The sequence below is a fragment of the Callospermophilus lateralis genome, chromosome 1 (genome assembly GCF_048772815.1).
Source record: "Callospermophilus lateralis isolate mCalLat2 chromosome 1, mCalLat2.hap1, whole genome shotgun sequence".
NCBI lineage: Eukaryota > Metazoa > Chordata > Mammalia > Rodentia > Sciuridae > Callospermophilus > Callospermophilus lateralis.
In genome coordinates this window covers 175588447-175604595 of record NC_135305.1, presented here as the reverse complement: position 1 = coordinate 175604595, position 16149 = coordinate 175588447, and the positions used below count along the sequence as shown (strand labels likewise).

General features: G+C 42.7%; 1 protein-coding gene across 11 annotated transcripts in view; it reads left to right on the top strand.

Moving 5' to 3' along the window:
- The window catches only part of Abhd6 (abhydrolase domain containing 6, acylglycerol lipase), a 63172-nt gene that overhangs the window by 32489 nt on the left and 14534 nt on the right, over positions 1-16149 (top strand). For 6 of the 11 annotated variants that reach the window (XM_076831613.1, XM_076831531.1, XM_076873042.1 and 3 more), the window contains 2 exons: positions 6035-6187; positions 15544-15700. In XM_076831613.1, the coding sequence (XP_076687728.1) occupies positions 6069-6187; positions 15544-15700 (276 nt within the window). In that variant the 5' untranslated portion in view covers positions 6035-6068. Of the gene's footprint in view, positions 1-2690; positions 2903-6034; positions 6188-15543; positions 15701-16149 lie in introns of all 11 variants that reach the window. The other 5 variants (XM_076872958.1, XM_076872753.1, XM_076872889.2 and 2 more) reach the window with 1 other exon arrangement.

Genomic DNA, 16149 nt, shown 5'->3' with positions numbered 1-16149 from the left:
TGGCCCTGTGTTCAGAGCTACAGGCCCCAGATGCACAGCTTGGATGTTAACAGGTGGCAGAGGAGGTTGAGTGGCAGGCTCTGGCATGGGATGTGACAGCGTGTTTCCCTCCCACGATGGCCAGCTTGACATTACCTCACTTCACACGGTGCTGCGGGGCCCCGGGGTGCCTCACCTTATACAATAGCCATGGAAAAAAAGAGAGTTTTTCTTTTTCAGTTTATGAAATCAGGCATGAACATTATTTAAGCACCAAATGTCTGCTAGGTACTCTTTTAGCTTCTGCAAAAAATGTAGGGGACAAGATGCTGGAGAGGATAAGCCAGGTTCTACTCTTTAATTGTCTGGCATAATTTCAGAAATGTTTTAAGAGTAGGAAAGAACAGAAGGGGTGATCTGGTTGAATGGTCTCATTTTATAAATGAGGAAAACAAGGTCTTGCAGTGGATGTGTGGAAGAGCCGGGTAGGGGACAGCTGGCTGGAACAACCCCCAGCCCAGTGGGCCCTGTGCACCTGCTCCTCTACTGCAGCCTTGTATACACCAGGTCATGGTTCTCCTAGATCCATGTGTTACCTAGTTAGCATTTTTCTTTACTTTTCTTTTTACTTAAATTTCTTCTTCTTCTTTTCCTTTTTTGGGGTGCTGGGGATTGAACCCAGGGCCACTTAACTGCTGAGCCACATCCCCAGTCCTTTTTATTATTTTATTTTGAGACAGGGCCTTTCTAAGTTGTGGAGGGCCTTGCTAAGTTGCTGAGGCTGGCTTTGAACTCATGATCCTCCTGCCTCAGCCTCCCAAGATGCTGGTCTCCTTAATATTAATTTGCATCCCTACCATAACTTGAAAGTATCCATAAAAATAAATGAAAGGGAACAATGTTATCAACTAGCTGAATACCTCCAAGAGGCTGTAGGGTCAGATTGCTGTATAACACCCTCATCCTGAGAGTTAGTCTTTGACCTAAATAGGACCTGAACTGAAAAGCACCTGTCATCCCAGCAGCTCAGGAGGCTGAGGCAGGAGGATTGCAAGTTCAAAGCCAGCCTCAGCAATTTAGCAAGGTCCTAAGCAATTGAGAAAGACCCTTATCTAAAAATCAAAAGGTCTGGGGATGTGGCTCAGGGGTTAAGTGCCACTGGGTTCAATCCCTCGTATCCAAAAATAAAATGAAATAAAATAAAATAAAAAAGAGGTGGCTGTCTTAGAATGTATGTCAGTGTGAGCTGATGCAGCATACCCCTGAAGCATTACTTAATGTTCTCCCACTCCCCAAAATCATCTCACAAGCCATCAGTTGTGTAGGACCCCTAGTTTGGCAAACTCTGGGTTACATGCGATAGTTGGTTTTCTGATTTTTCTGTTATTGGTGGTTCCTGGATCCCAGGGAACCAGGTTCCTTTCTGTCTTCAGCCTTCCCCTGGCGTCACTGTCATTTATTAATAGAATAAAGTGCTCTATTAATAATACCCACCGGCAGAGGAGCTGCTCTTTTAAAGGAATGCTGGGTCCAGTCCTTTGTCAAGTGGAGGATGTCGCAGAGATAGGCATGATCTTCTGCTCCTTATCTGTATGAAAATACTGCCATCAGGAAGCACTACACTCTCTTTAGTGAGGGCCTGGCTTTATTTGACTTCATCAGGCAAAGTGTGCATTTCTCTGTAATAAATCCAAACCTTGCTAAACGGATCATGCGCCACCCAAGACTTTATTTTGCTATTGAATGAAAAGGAGCCTGGTAGACCTTCCCTTGGAACTGGGGGTGACATCCACAGCAGGCACCTGTCAAGCAGGGAGGTTTCTCTTTTCCCAGTCTTACCTTCAGTTCAGTCCTTCAGTGCTGCCACCTCCAGCTTCAGAGCCTGTGAGATCTCTCTCTCTGTGTGTGTGTGTGTGTGTGTGTGTGTGTATGTGTGTGTGTGTGTATGGCTTTGGACTAAAATGCTCCAATTCCTGGTCCAAAGGTACGTGGTGTATTAACATCCTACAGCTCTGGGGTCAGAATTCACAATGGCCCTCAGCATTTTTTAAAGACTCTCTGAGATGTGGAAGAGTCTTGGCAAAGCTGACACTTCCCATGTTTATCAGCTCACGTGAGATCCATGGTGTTCAGATTTGTACAAATCCCTTTCTCTCTGTGATGAATTTGCTTACCGCTTGATGGCAAGGCCTCTTAGAGCCTCAAATTATGCCCAGCAGTTCTTTTATTTTGTTCGGTGCTGAGGACTGAACCCAGGGCTTTGCACAGGCTGATTAATAAGTGCTCCACCACCCAGCCATGCTCCCAGCTCTTGAACCCAGAATCTACCAGGTGGCTCCTCTGGCAATTTTGTGATTTAATGAAAGCAATAAAACATCAGAGCCGGGCGGGCATGGTGGCCCATGCTTGTCATCTCAGCGGCTCAGGAGGCTGAGGCAGGAGGATCACAAGTTCAAAGCCAGGCTCTGCAACTTAGTGAGGTTCTAAGCAACTCAGCCAGACCCTGTCTCTAAATAAAATATAAAATGGGACTGGGGGTATGGATCAGTGGTTATTCAGTGGATTGGTACCCCTGGGTTCAATCCCTGGTATCAAAAAAACAAAAACAAAATAAATATCAGGTCTCACAGTATCACTGGGAATGGTTGTCCCTAAAACAAATTAAACAGGATGGAGCCCATTTGTAATTATTTTCCCTAATCCATTTGTAGTTTTTGTGTCCTGTGCCATAGCTGGCCCTGAGAAAGGGCATGGATGATTGTCCCCACCCTCATGGAACTCTGCCTCCAGAAGAAATAGGCCAACAATTTAAGCATGCTGGGAAAATTGCAAATAGTAAGAAGCCCAGAGGTGACTGAATGAGAAGCAGAGTCGGTGCTGCGCCCTGGGAAGGAGGCAGTTGTCATCACAACCCAGATAGAATGTGCGTGAGACGGAAGCGGACCATCTAACCCACCTACCCATGCATCTGTCACCTGGGTCTCTTGGATCTTCAGGAAGACATTAGGATACTACCTTATGGGCTTGTTTTCCCCTGCTTCTTACTGTGTATTATTTATTTTTTAATAGGTTATATACCAGTATAATACAAAAGATTTAAAAAGTTAAAGACAAATTTTGTGTTTATGAAAGAGAGACATGAGAGAGGCTTGTGGGACCAAACCTGTTTGAAAAATAGAGTTCAAATCTTCAGGAGAAATTGGGAGTGATGAGTGTGAGTTCCCTTTTTTTTTTTTTTTTGTACTGGGAATTGAACCCAGGGGAGCTTAGCCACAGAGCCACATCTCCCTTACTTTGTTTTTTATTTAGAGACAGGGTCTCACTAAGTTGCTTAGGGCCTCACTAAGTTGCTGAGGCTGGCCTTGAACTCTTGATCCTCCTGCCTCAGCCTCCCCAGCCACTGGGATTACACCATGTGCCACCATGCCCAGTGAGTATGTGTTCTTATCAGCAAAGTGATTACAAAGATGGCAGAAAGGCCATTTGAAAAAAAATTAAATAGACCTCCCTGCAAAGGCAATGTGCCCAAGTTCAAAACCTGTTTTGTAATCTACAACTGGATGACCTCAGGCAGGTTACTTAACCTTATAGAGTCTCAATTTCCCTAGCCTATAAAATGTGATAAAACACCCACCTGGCCTCTCTGACAGGGTTGGTGTGATCTGTCAAGGATTGGCAAATACAGCCTGAAGGCCTAATGCAGTCTACAGCCTAATTGTATAAAGTTTTGTTGGAACGCAGTCACACCCACTGATCACACATAGTTCACTACTGCTCTCTCACTCTGATGGCAGGAAGAGCAGATGCCACACAGGCATCATGTGGCCCTTTATGGGACACGTTTGCCAGACCTTGGGCTCGATGGTTGTGAGGTCAGTGAGTTCATTATAAAATTGAAATAAATATCACTTGACAGAAGTGTATGGGAGAAATCTCTTTACAGGAAACATAAGGAAGGCCATGATTTGGTGAGTCTTAATGTTTTTTCTTGGAGCAGTGTGTTCTGGGGAATATATATGACTTTCGCAGAAAACGCTCTAATTCCTGGTCCAAAGTTCCATGGTGTGATTAACTTCCGGCAACTCTGGGGTCAGAATTCCCAATGGCCCTCAGCATTTTTTAAGGACTTTCTGACTTAACACAGGTAGCTGGGTATCATGGCAGAGCATCACACCTGGCTTGCAGGTCCTTGCAGGAGTTGTGTTCTGTGTCAGGGAGGAAATGGGACTTGCAATGGTTTTCATTCTATGCCAGAATGAACCACGTTGTGAGTTCATGAGACAAGACTAGATAGGGACTTTTTGAACTGCAATTTCAAAAGGGCCTGTTACATGTCAGGCCTTAGTCTCAGTGCTGGGGACACTGTCCTTGCCCTGTGGACCTTACATGGTAGCCTTCATTTGTGCCCGGTGAAGGTCTTTTTTTTTTTTTTTTTTTTTGTACCGGGGAATGAACCCAGGGGCACTTAACCACTGAGCCCCATCCCCAGCCCTATTTTGTATTTTATTTAGAGACAGGGTCTCACTGAGTTGCTTAGAGCCTTGCTAAATTGCTGAGGCTGGCTTTGAACTCATGCTCCTCCTGCCTCAGCCTCCCAAGCCACTGGGTTATAGGCGTGCACCACTGCACCCTGCTCCCCCAACTTCTTATGGTGTATTATTTGTTTTTTAATAGGTTATATATTTATATGATAATTCAAAAGATTAAAAAAAGCAAAAAACAAATCTCATATCTATCCCTGACATGCAGCTGCGTATTCCCCACCTTAAATGTAACCACCATTGCCAGTTTCTTTTATACCCATCCAGTGATATTCTGTGTGTACAAGCACACATGTCTATATGTCTATTCCATTTATTTATTTAAGGTTCTGTGTGCTTTTTATTTTTTATTATTAAAATTATTATTATTTTGGTACCAGGGATTGAATCCCAGAGGTGCTTAACCACTGGGCCACATCCCCTTTTATATTTTATTTAGAGACAGGGTCTCACTGATTTTCTTAGGACCACACTAAGTTGCTGAGGGTGGCTGTGAACTTGTGATCCTCCTACCACAGCCTCCTGAGCTGCTGGGATTACAGGCATGCACCACCATGCCCAACTCCTCTTTTTATTTTTTAAAATTTCAAGTGTGTTGAGAGTAGAAGGAGTAATACCATATCATCCACCTGGATTCCCTAGTGGTTAACATTCCCTGTATTTGCTTTATTTCTTTCCCTCCCTCTCCACTTATATTTACATTACCTTTTCTCTTCTGAACTTTTAAAAGTGAGGAGCAGATACCATCATATGCCACTTAAAACTTCAGCAGGCACATCCTAAGAATGAGGTCATTCTGCTCACACATATATAGCCACAGCTTCTTTTTAAAAATATTTTATTTTTTAATTAATTATAGGTGGACATAATACCTTATTTTTTATGTGGTGCTAAGGATTGAACCCAATGCCTCATATTTGGAGGCGAGTACTCTACCACTGAGCTATAACCCCAACCCCACTCAAGAAATATAGCATTAGCCGTGCAGTGGTGCACACCTGTAATCCCAGTGACTTGGGAGTGTGAGGCAAGATTGAAAGTTCAAGGCCAGCCTTAGCAACTTAGCAAGACCCTGTCTCAAAATAAAAAGGCTAGGAATGTAGTTCAGTGGTAGCACACCCCTGGGTTCAATGCCTGGTACCATAGACAGAATTGTAGCAGTGATAGAATAATATTATCTAATGCTTAGTCCTTACTCAGATTTTCCCAGTTATCCCACAAGGTGCCTTATAGTTTTGATTTTCCTTTTCTAAAAATGCAAGACCTGGACTGGGGATCTACAGTTGGTAGAGTGCTTGCCTTGCATGCACAAAGCCCTGGGTTCAATCCCCAGCACCTAAAAAAAAAAAAAAGAAAAAAAATACATAAGACCCTCTGAAGGATTCCTTGTTACCTTTGGTTATCTTGTCTGTCTGAAGCATTTGTCTGCTTTGCTTCCTCCTGATCTGTTCCTTTCTTGTGGATCTTTCACTTTTCTTCTCCGGAGAAGGTTTCAAAACCATTGCTCTCTCCAGCCTCTGCAGGTGTTGGCTGACCTTGAAGAACAGGATGGATCTTGACGTGGTGAACATGTTTGTGATCGCAGGCGGGACGCTGGCCATCCCCATCTTGGCATTTGTAGCCTCCTTTCTCCTGTGGCCTTCAGCACTGATAAGAATCTATTATTGGTAAGTTGATTATGTAATTGATGTTCTCAAGAGTACCATGATGTTATCTCCTCTGCCTGTCCCATTGTTCACCATCTGATCCTGAAATATTTCAAGCATGAAGAAAAGTTGAAAGACATGCACCCTCCTGAATTCTGGGAGAGTTGGGAAGAGTTACTAGTTGCTTTTCATCAGGTTAAATTCTTGCAGATTTCTGGTAACACTTTGCTTTTTAGGTCATCACAACCCCAGAGCCCCTGGCTGGCTATGAGCAAGGACTATGCATGTCTGTGGGGCTCCTTTGGTGTTTCTCATCTCTGGATTCTGACCTAGCAGTGTCCTGGCAGGAGCAGCGATGTCACTGAAAAGTGAACTACAGCCAGGCGCGGTGATGCATGCCTGTAATCCCAGCGACTTGGGAGGCTGAGACAGGAGGATCGTGAGTTCAAAGCCAGCCTCAGTAACTTTTAGTGAGGCATTAAGCAACTTAATGAGACCCTGTCTCTAAATTTAAAAAAAAAAAAGAAAAAGAAAAATGTCCTGGCAATGTGGCTCAGTCAGTTCAATCCCTGGTATTTAAAAAAAAAAAAAAAAAAAAAAACAAGTATTAGAAACTCCAGGACCAGTGACAGTGAGACGCAAGTGTAGGGCAGAATGCCTTAGAGTTGCTCTGAATTATAAAGTGGCAGAAAAAAGAAAGAAGTTTCAAAAATGTCTGTCATTTTTGTTCCACCTTGTTTCTTGCTGTATCTGCATACCACCTGTTCTTTTCTTTTGTATTTTCTTTAGAGTAAGTCATTTTTTTTTAACCTCAAATTTATTCATTTAAAAAGTGATGTGCCAGACATGGTGGCACAAGTCTGTAATCCCGGTGCCTCGGGAGGCTGAGGCAGGAGGATCACAAAGTTCAAGGCCAGAATCAGCAACTTAGCAATATCCTGCTCCAAATAAAACACAAAAAGGGCTGGGGATGTGGCTCAGTGACTAAGCACCCCTGAGTTCCATCCCCTGTGCCAAAAAAAGAGAAGAAAAGAAAAAGGACTGAGGACATAGCTCAGTGGTAGAGTGCTCCTGGGTTCAATCCCTGATACCAAAACAAAAAAGTGATATAAATGTCACCACTGTAAATTGCAAACTTGCCCTATGGACCATAAGTGGAAAGTTAGTATTAAAAAAATAAATAAATAAACACAGTGACATTAGAGAACCTTGTTAAGTTCTAGCCCTGATACTGTTGCGGGCCAAAGGCTCTGAGCCTCTTTTCTCCTTGGTACCTGGAATGAGAGGCCAGAAAGGTGGGGCTGCCGGCAAGAGCCTTTGTCCTTGGGGGGAATCTGGTTAGCACTTGAAAAGGAAGCAACCTGCTTGTGACTCTTCTCTTCCTGTCCATTGGTCAAATAAACCCACCCCTCCTGCCCCCATGGTAAAGTGGATACGGTTCCTCTGTGCTGGGTAAGCCCACTGGGGTTTAACTGGGACTTGGGGAAGGTGGAGGAGCTTTGGTAACTCCTGTGCACAGAAGACTGCTGTGACGGGCCCTTCTTTCTGGCTCCCCTTGGTTTGAGTGTGGAATTTTCCACCTGCCATCAGGCTCTGATCCTGGAAAAGAAGCTAATTGAACAGAAGGCAGCTTTTCATCTTTTACTGTTTCACTGTCTTTTAGGATGAGTGAGGAGTGGTGACCTCTTCAGAGGATCATCTGGGTCCTTAGCTACTTAAGTGGCAGTGCCCTTACAGCACTGGTAGCAGGAATTCTGGGAGGTCCCCAGATGGGGAGGCCAGGGATGTTCCCCCATCTCATGGCCCTTCCAAGGCACCGTGGGCTTCCACACACAAATGCCATTTTTTTGTTAAATCTAATTGGAGCTGAGAATACAGCTCACTGATGTAGACCGTAACCGTGGATATGGCTGCACACAGAGGTGTGATTATAAAAGGCTAATTCCACCCACCTCGGGAGGCCAGTCTCCATCCTGCCTTGGTTTCTCAACCCCCAGGCTCCCCAGGCTCTCAAGGAGAAGGCTGTCAGAGTAATTTTGTTTTTAAAGAGGAAAAATAAACTCATGGGAAATAGTTCATCTTTATGTTGAATTCAAATTGGCATAATATAAAATTCACCATGTTGAAGTAAATAGTTCAGTGGTTTTGTTGTTGTACAGTTGTTGCCACTATCTAATTCTAGAACTCTTCCACCTCCCCAAAGGAACCCCCATTCTGGTTAGCAGTCACGCTCAGTTGCTTTCTTTCCCCATCTCCTGGCAATCACTAATTTTTGTCTCTTTGGGATTTGCCTGTTATGGACATTTCATATAAATGGGATCATACACTATATGGCCTTTCTTTCACTTAGCGTGTTTTTTTTAAGTTTTGTCCATGTTGTGTGTGCATCAATACTTCATTCCTGTGATAGCTGAATAACTGTGCAGTGGTTTCTGTCCTCCACAATTCATGTTGAGGTTTGATTCCCACCATAACAGCACTGAGAGGTAGTGGAGCCTTTAAGAGGTGATTAGGTCATTAAGAGGGATTAGTGTAGTTCTAGCAGAGCTGGATTAGCTATTGCATGACAGTGGGTTGTTATAAAGCAAGGCAGATCCTCATGTTTTGTCTTTTCTGCACATGCCTATTTGCCCTTCTGCTTTTTTGCTAAGTTGAAGCAGACAAAGCCCTCACCAGAAGCTGAGCAGAGGTCAGCACCATATTCTTGGACTTGCCCACCTCCAGAATCATGAATCACCAAAAAAAAAAAAAAAAAAAAAAAAAAAAAAAAAAACCCACAAACCTCTTACCTTTGAAAATTACCCAATGTCAGATATTTTGTTATAAAAACAGAAAACAGACTAAGACAATATGATTCTACCACATTTTGTTTATCCATCCAATTGTTGATGGACACTTTGGATGTTGCCATGTTTTGTCTATTATGAATCATACTGCATAGCAAAAAAATTATTTTTATTGAGCCCAGGGGGCAGTCCACCACTAAGCTGCATCTTCAGCCCTTTTTATGTTTTATTTTGAGTTACACTGGCCTCAAACTCCCAATCCTCCTGCCTCAGCCTCCCAAGTCACTGGTATTATAGGCATGTACCTGGCTCAATGCATGTGATCTTAAAGCCTGCCCATTCTGGTTACCCAGCTCAGAGCAGTGGCCCAGAGACAAACAATGCTCGTTATCTTGTGTACTCAAACATGTACTCAAACACACAGGACGAGAAGGCCCAGCTGGGTTGAAAAGAATGGGGGAAAAAAATCCTGGAAAACCTTTCGGATCATGCCAGATGGCATTGTGACATGGAGATTATGATGATGGTAATAGCGCCCAGGATGCCATGGCAGAGAGCTGTCAGAAGTCCTGTGAGTGGCTTCCTCTGCTGTTCTGAAAAGCACAGCCTGTTTCCACCAAAGAAACTCACACGACAGGTGACATTTATGCAGTGGTTGTCAGAGAATGAGCAACTTTACCCTTAAATCCCTCAATCACAGCTACCCCAAAGGCCTTCCTCTGCTCAGCTGCCCATAATAAACTGGCAGACCTGGGTAAGTCAGGTGAAGTTTCAAGATTGCCAGACAAACAGGAACAGCAGGCAGCAGAAGTAGCTCTACACCCGAACACCCCCCCACCCCCCACCCCACCCTATTGCCTGTCCCAGTACAAGGGCTTGGTGAGGTCATCTCAGCACGAGCTCCTGACTCCCTCTGGGATTTGGAGTACAGGGAGAGGTGTCCCTGGTAGTCCACAAGTTAGTCTTAAGATCAGCTCTCTTTGGATTAAATTGTCCCTCATTTCCATAGTGACTGGAACCGTGAACCGTAGTTGCTCCTGAAGAAGGTGCCAGATGCTTTGCCGTGAGTTGACAGAGAAGCACAACTGGGGGTTCTGTAGCTACGGTAGATGAGCAGCTTCTGCTCCGTCAGAGACTGTACTGACCTTCATTGCATAATGAAAATATCAGGGCTTCCCAGGGTGAAAAAGACTGAGATTTTTTTCTAAGTTTTTTGCTTTTCCAAAGAAACTTGTTTGTGCAATAAAGATAAGAAATCTTAGCAAATATTTTGCTTGTATACATACAAGAGAGAAGAATGGATAAGGGTCAGAAATGAAGAAATAAAATTGACACTGTTTGCAGGTGGCATACTTGTATGCATAAAAAGTCTAAAAAAATCTGTAGACAATTTATCGGAATTAATAGGTAAATTTGGCTAGGTTGCTGAATACAAGATAAGTAACCCCAAATCAGTTGTACTCCCATAGGCCAGCAACGAACAGAGAATGAGAGTGTCATGATACCATTTACCATAGTATCAACAATTATAAAATACTGAGGCTAAGTCTAGAGAACAATATGGAAGAATTCTAGACAGAAAACTACAATATATTCATGAGAGAAAGTTAAAAAGACTTAAATGAGGGCTGGGCCATAGCTCAGTGGTAGAGTGTTTGCCTAGCATGCGAGAGACACTGAGTTAGATCCTCAGTACCATAAAAATAAATAAATAAAACAAAGAGCATTGTGTTCATCTACAATTTAAAAAAACATTTTAAAAAAATGACCTAAATGAATAGAAGAACAGACTATATTTGTGGGATGGAAAACTTCTAATTGTAGAGATGTCAGATTTCCCTACAGTGATCTGTGGATTTCGTGTACATGCAATTGAAATCCCAACAGGTTTTTTTTTTTTAATGGATTTTAATAAACTTATTCTTAAGTTTACAAGGAAAAGCAAAGGGCTAATTAAGCAAGATGGTTTTGAAGGAGAACAAAGCTAGATGATTTATACTACTAGCTATCAAGACTATTTGTAAAGTTATAATAAATCAAGTCGTGTGAAATTAGCACAGAGGGGAGCAGATAGACCCAGAGAATCTAGCAAGAGATGGAGATATGGGGTTTTGACTTTTTTTTTTTTTTTTTTTTTGCATGGTGGATCAAACCCAGGGCCTTACACATGCTAGTCAAGTGCTGTTCCACTGAAGTGCTCCAGCCCTGTCTGTCTCTATCTCTCTCTTTCTGTCTCTCTCTCTCTCTGTCTGTCTTTGGTAACAGGGATGGAACCCAGAGACACTTAACCACTGAGTCATATCCCCAGCCCTTTTTCATATTTTATTTAGAGACAGGGTCTTGCTGAGTTGCTTAGGGTCTCACTAAATTGCTGAGGTTGATTTGAACTTGCAATCCTCTTGCCTCAGCTTCCTGAGTCACCATGGGATTACAGGCCTGGATGCCCGGCTCCAGCCCTATCTCTTGATCTCTAACAAAGGTAGCAATGGGGTAAGTGGACTGGGTTAACTAGATATCCATGGAAAACAGCTTAATCTTGACCCCTTTAGTTGGCAGAATTACTAAATTGGTTTCTCAAAGATGTCCCTCCCTAATCCCCAGGATCTATGATTCTGATGACATACCATTCCCATGGTGGTTATGTTATATACAGTTACATTGTATATAGCTGATTCTAAAACAGGGGGATGTCCACATGGGCCTGATCTAATGACATTAACCCTTAAAAGCAGAGGGGTGCAAGCAGGTTGTGGTGGTGCACATCGGTAATCCCAGCGACTCAGAAGCCAGAGGCAGGAGGATGGTAAATTCAAGGCCAGCCCAAATGAGTTCTATTGAGTATGAGTTTCTTTCTTTTTATTGTGGAAAAATATACATGACATTTAAAAAATAAACGTGTGAAGATATGCAGAAATTGTAACCTTTATGCATTGCTGGTGTGACTATAAAATGGCATAGTGACTATGAACAAATTTAGTGTTTCCTCAGAACAGAAAACAGAATTAACATACAATCTAGCAATTCCACTCCATAGGTATATACCCCAAAGCACTGAAAGTAAGGACTCAAACAATATTCATATGCTAATATTCATAACAGCAATCTTTAAAATAGTCAAAAGATGGAAACAAATGGCTGGGCATGGTGGCACATGCCTGTAATCCCAGAGGCTTGGGAGGCTGAAGTAGGAAGATAGCAAATTCAAGGCCAGCCTCAGCAATTTAGCCAGGCCCTAAACAACTCAGTCACTTAGGGCCTGGCTAAGTTGCTGAGGCTGGCTTTGAACTCGTGATCCTCCTGCCTCAGCCTCCTGAAATGCTGGGATGACAGGTATGTGCCACCGTGCCCAGCTTGGGCTTCTTGATTTAGATCAATAGAGTCTTCAAAGACTTCTGTCCCTGAAATAGGAGCAGTTTGGCTTCTTTACTAAATCTGGTAAAGAACTTGATCTTGAGACATTTATTCATCCCAACTTAATTCTTCTGGTTGTTTCTGTTCTGTGAAGTGGCAGCTAAATCTAATCTCCAACTTTGTGAGTCAGAAGTTACTATTATCATTCAACCAAAGAAGTTGGGCCACGGGGTTTTCCTTCTGGGCCATCGTATCATTTTTTAGCTGGCCTAACCGCTTAGAATCTTTGGCCGTTCTTTCATTGAGGGTGTCATTTTAAGTTAATGAAAATTTGTCCTTCTGCTCCCTGTTTCTGGAGCCATAGGTCAGGTTTTCCAGTACCAGAGAGCTCCACCTGGTGAAGGTGCTACTTGCCAGCCCTGGCTCTCTCTACCCTGGGTTCAGTGGGCCTACCTGGCCACGCCCTGGCCTCTGCGGTTTTACACCTTTCCCAACATCTTCAGCGAATGCTTGTTGAGTATCCAGTAGCTTGCTCAGGTCTCGCCTAGTCCAGAAGGGCTTCCCAGATCCTCCTTGATCTCTATGAGTTCTAGAGAATTTGAAGACTATTAAAAGGTAACAAAGAAAATACAAAAGAACCCATAACCCCTTGAATCATTTTCTTTAATTCCTCTGTTGTTCTTTCTGCCTCTCTCCCCCCACCTTATCACTATATAATTCAAAATGTTTTAGCAGAATCAGAATCAGAATCCATAGTATAAAAAATTGGGTCCTGTTTTTTGTTTTTGGTACTGGGGATTGAACTCAGGGGCACTCGACCACTGAGCCACATCTTTAGACCTATTTTGCATTTTATTTAGAGACAGGGTCTCACTGAGTTGTTTAGTGCCTCACGGTTGCTCAAGCTGTCTTTGAACTCCTGATCCTAGGAGCTACTAGGATTACAGTTGTGCCCAGCAGGTCCTGCTTTTTACTTGAAATAATGTCATAGATATTTTTCCATATTATTGAATATTCTTTGAAAACCTCTTTAAATAACAAAAACACTACATTGTGTAGCTATTTAGTGATTTATGTAATACATTTTCTATTACTGCACACTAAGATTAACATTGATTAACATTCTGATTTTATTTATTTTTTGTTTCCTCCCCCCATCTTTATTTTATTTATTTATTTTTTTCATGCTAGAGATTGAACCCAAGAGCACTTTACCACTGAGCAACATCCCTAGACTTTTTGTATTTTTTTTTTTTCTTTTAATACAGGGTCTCACTAAGTTGCAGAGGGTCTTCGCTAAGTTGCTGAGGCTGGCCTCCGACTTGCAATCCTCCTACCTTAGTCTCCTGTGCCACCATGTCCAACTTCTTTTTCTAATTTTTTTTTTTTACATTTTTTTTTTTAGTTGTCAATGGACCTTTATTTTATTTATTTATATGTGGTGCTGAGAATCAAACCCAGTGCCTCACACATGCAAGGGCTCTACCATGAGCCACAACCCCAGCCCATTCCCTTTTCTAATTTTAATAACACTGTTTGAACATGTTAAAAAATTATTTTTCGGGGCTGGGGATGTGGCTCAAGTGGTAGTGCCGTCTCCTGGCATGCATGCGGCCCGGGTTCGATCCTCAGCACCACATACAAACAAAGATGTTGTGTCCACCGAAAACTAAAAAAAAATAAATATTAAAAAAATCTCTCTCTCATTTCTGGAAGTACAATCACTAAGTCAAAGGGCATGAGGACTGTTTTGTTTTGGTGGTGCTAAGGATCAAACCCAAGGCCTTACACATGCTAGGAAGGTATTCTACCACTGAGCTACAAAAGGTGTATCTTGTTGGGATTTTTTTTTTTTTTTTTTTTTTTTTTTGGTACCAGGGATTGAACTCAGGGATTCTTAATCACTGAGCCATATTCCCAGCCCTTTTTATGTTTTATTTTAGGACAGAATCTTGCTAAGTTGCTGAGGCTGACTTTGAACTTGGGATCCTCCTGCCTCAGTCTCCTAAGCCCCTAGGATTATGGGCGTGCACTTCTGTAACCAGTGAATTTTCTCTTTTAACCTTTCCTATATCCTTGGCAGAATGCAACATTTCCCCATATTGTTGATGAAGAAATTGAGGTTCAAAATCATATAATTAAAGCCAGGTGTGGTGGTACATGCCTGTAATCCCAGCAGTTTAGGATGCTGAGGAAAAAGAATCACAGGTTCAATTTAGTGAGACTGCAGGCAACTTAGACTCTGTCTCGAAATAAAAAAAAGGCTCGGGATGTGCCTCAATGGTTAAGCACCCCTGAGTTCGATCCCTGGTACAAAAAAAAAAAAAAAAAAAGAAAGAAAAAGAAAAAAAATTGTACAGTTAGTAAATGGATGAGCCAGGATATGAATGAAAAAGTTCACATTATGGTGCCATGATTTAGAATTTTGAAATATGCTTACTTCCTGATAAGGAGAGCTTTTAAGCTAGCCAACTTTATTGCATTTTTAATCTTTTGAGTAGGCAATGCACTCATTGAAAAATACCAAAAAGAACACAAAAGTCTCCCTCCCACCTCTGTTCTATTCCACTTACTTCTCACCTCATTTTCTACCTCCGCTCTAGCTACTTCTTAATGATGCCTTTTTAGTGTTCCCACACTTTTGTGTGCAGATACAAGTAAATAAGACTCTAAATCCTTATTTCCCTTTCCCCTTATTTTTACACAAATGTTAAGACCAGTGGGTTAAGGTTATTTGCTTTTACAGGACTTTGCTTCTTTTTTAGTGCAAAGTACATCACAAAGTGAATCTCTGATTGAATTAATTATTTTTATCTTGGAGAGCTTCTTCACGTACAGAGTTCAGTTTGTTTCTATGGTAATTTCATATTGAAATTGATATGGGGCCAAACTGCACCACTGCCAAGTCTTATGTAACCAACAGAAGCCGAGCTTCAGCCCCCCGCCATATGTTGTGAGAATCAGAGCCAGAGGACGGGGTGCACACGGTTCCCAGGAAAGAAGTTAGCCCTCTGGAATCTCCAGAAATGTATTTTAGCAAGAGGTTTATTAAATGTGACCTGTTTCTTAAGAAAACACCTCTTTTCCCTTCTTAGTGCTCCTTGAGGTTGAAGTGCTGGGTGGTCTCCCAGACAGCAAGAGCTGGGAGAAGTTTGTCCCACCACTAAGCAGGACATCTAGGGAGGACCGGTCCCTTCCTGAAGCCACTTAGCAGAGTATGCTACCTTTATCTCCCCTTAGGTATTGGCGGAGGACGTTGGGCATGCAGGTCCGCTACGTGCACCATGAAGACTATCAGTTCTGTTACTCCTTCCGGGGCAGACCGGGGCACAAGCCATCCATCCTCATGCTCCACGGATTCTCTGCGCACAAGGACATGTGGCTCAGTGTGGTCAAGGTGCAGTTCCAAAGCCTTCTCTCTCAGACAGAAAAGGTTTCCACTTGCATGTGACATCATGGGCAATGATGGAAAGCAAAGGGAACCCAGGACCGCGCAGTTCAATTTCAGTCTCAAAATCAACACAGTGCCGTCTTTTGTCAGAAGAAGTCGATTGAGTTGAATATTATTTGTGAAACCTTAGAAAGCTTTTAATCTTGTGAATATTTGTTTAGGGAAGGTTTCTAACCCAGGCTGGGATTTTAAAAACCATTTATGCCTTTTTTTTTTTTTTTAATGGGCACTAGGGATTCAACTCTGGGACCCCTGACCACTGAGCCACATCCCCAGCCCTTTTTATATTTTATTTAGAGACAGGGTCTCACTGAGTTGCTTAGGGCCTTTCTTTTGCTGAGGCTGGCTTTGAACTCGCAATCCTCCTGCCTCAGCCTCCTGAGCCGCTGGGATTA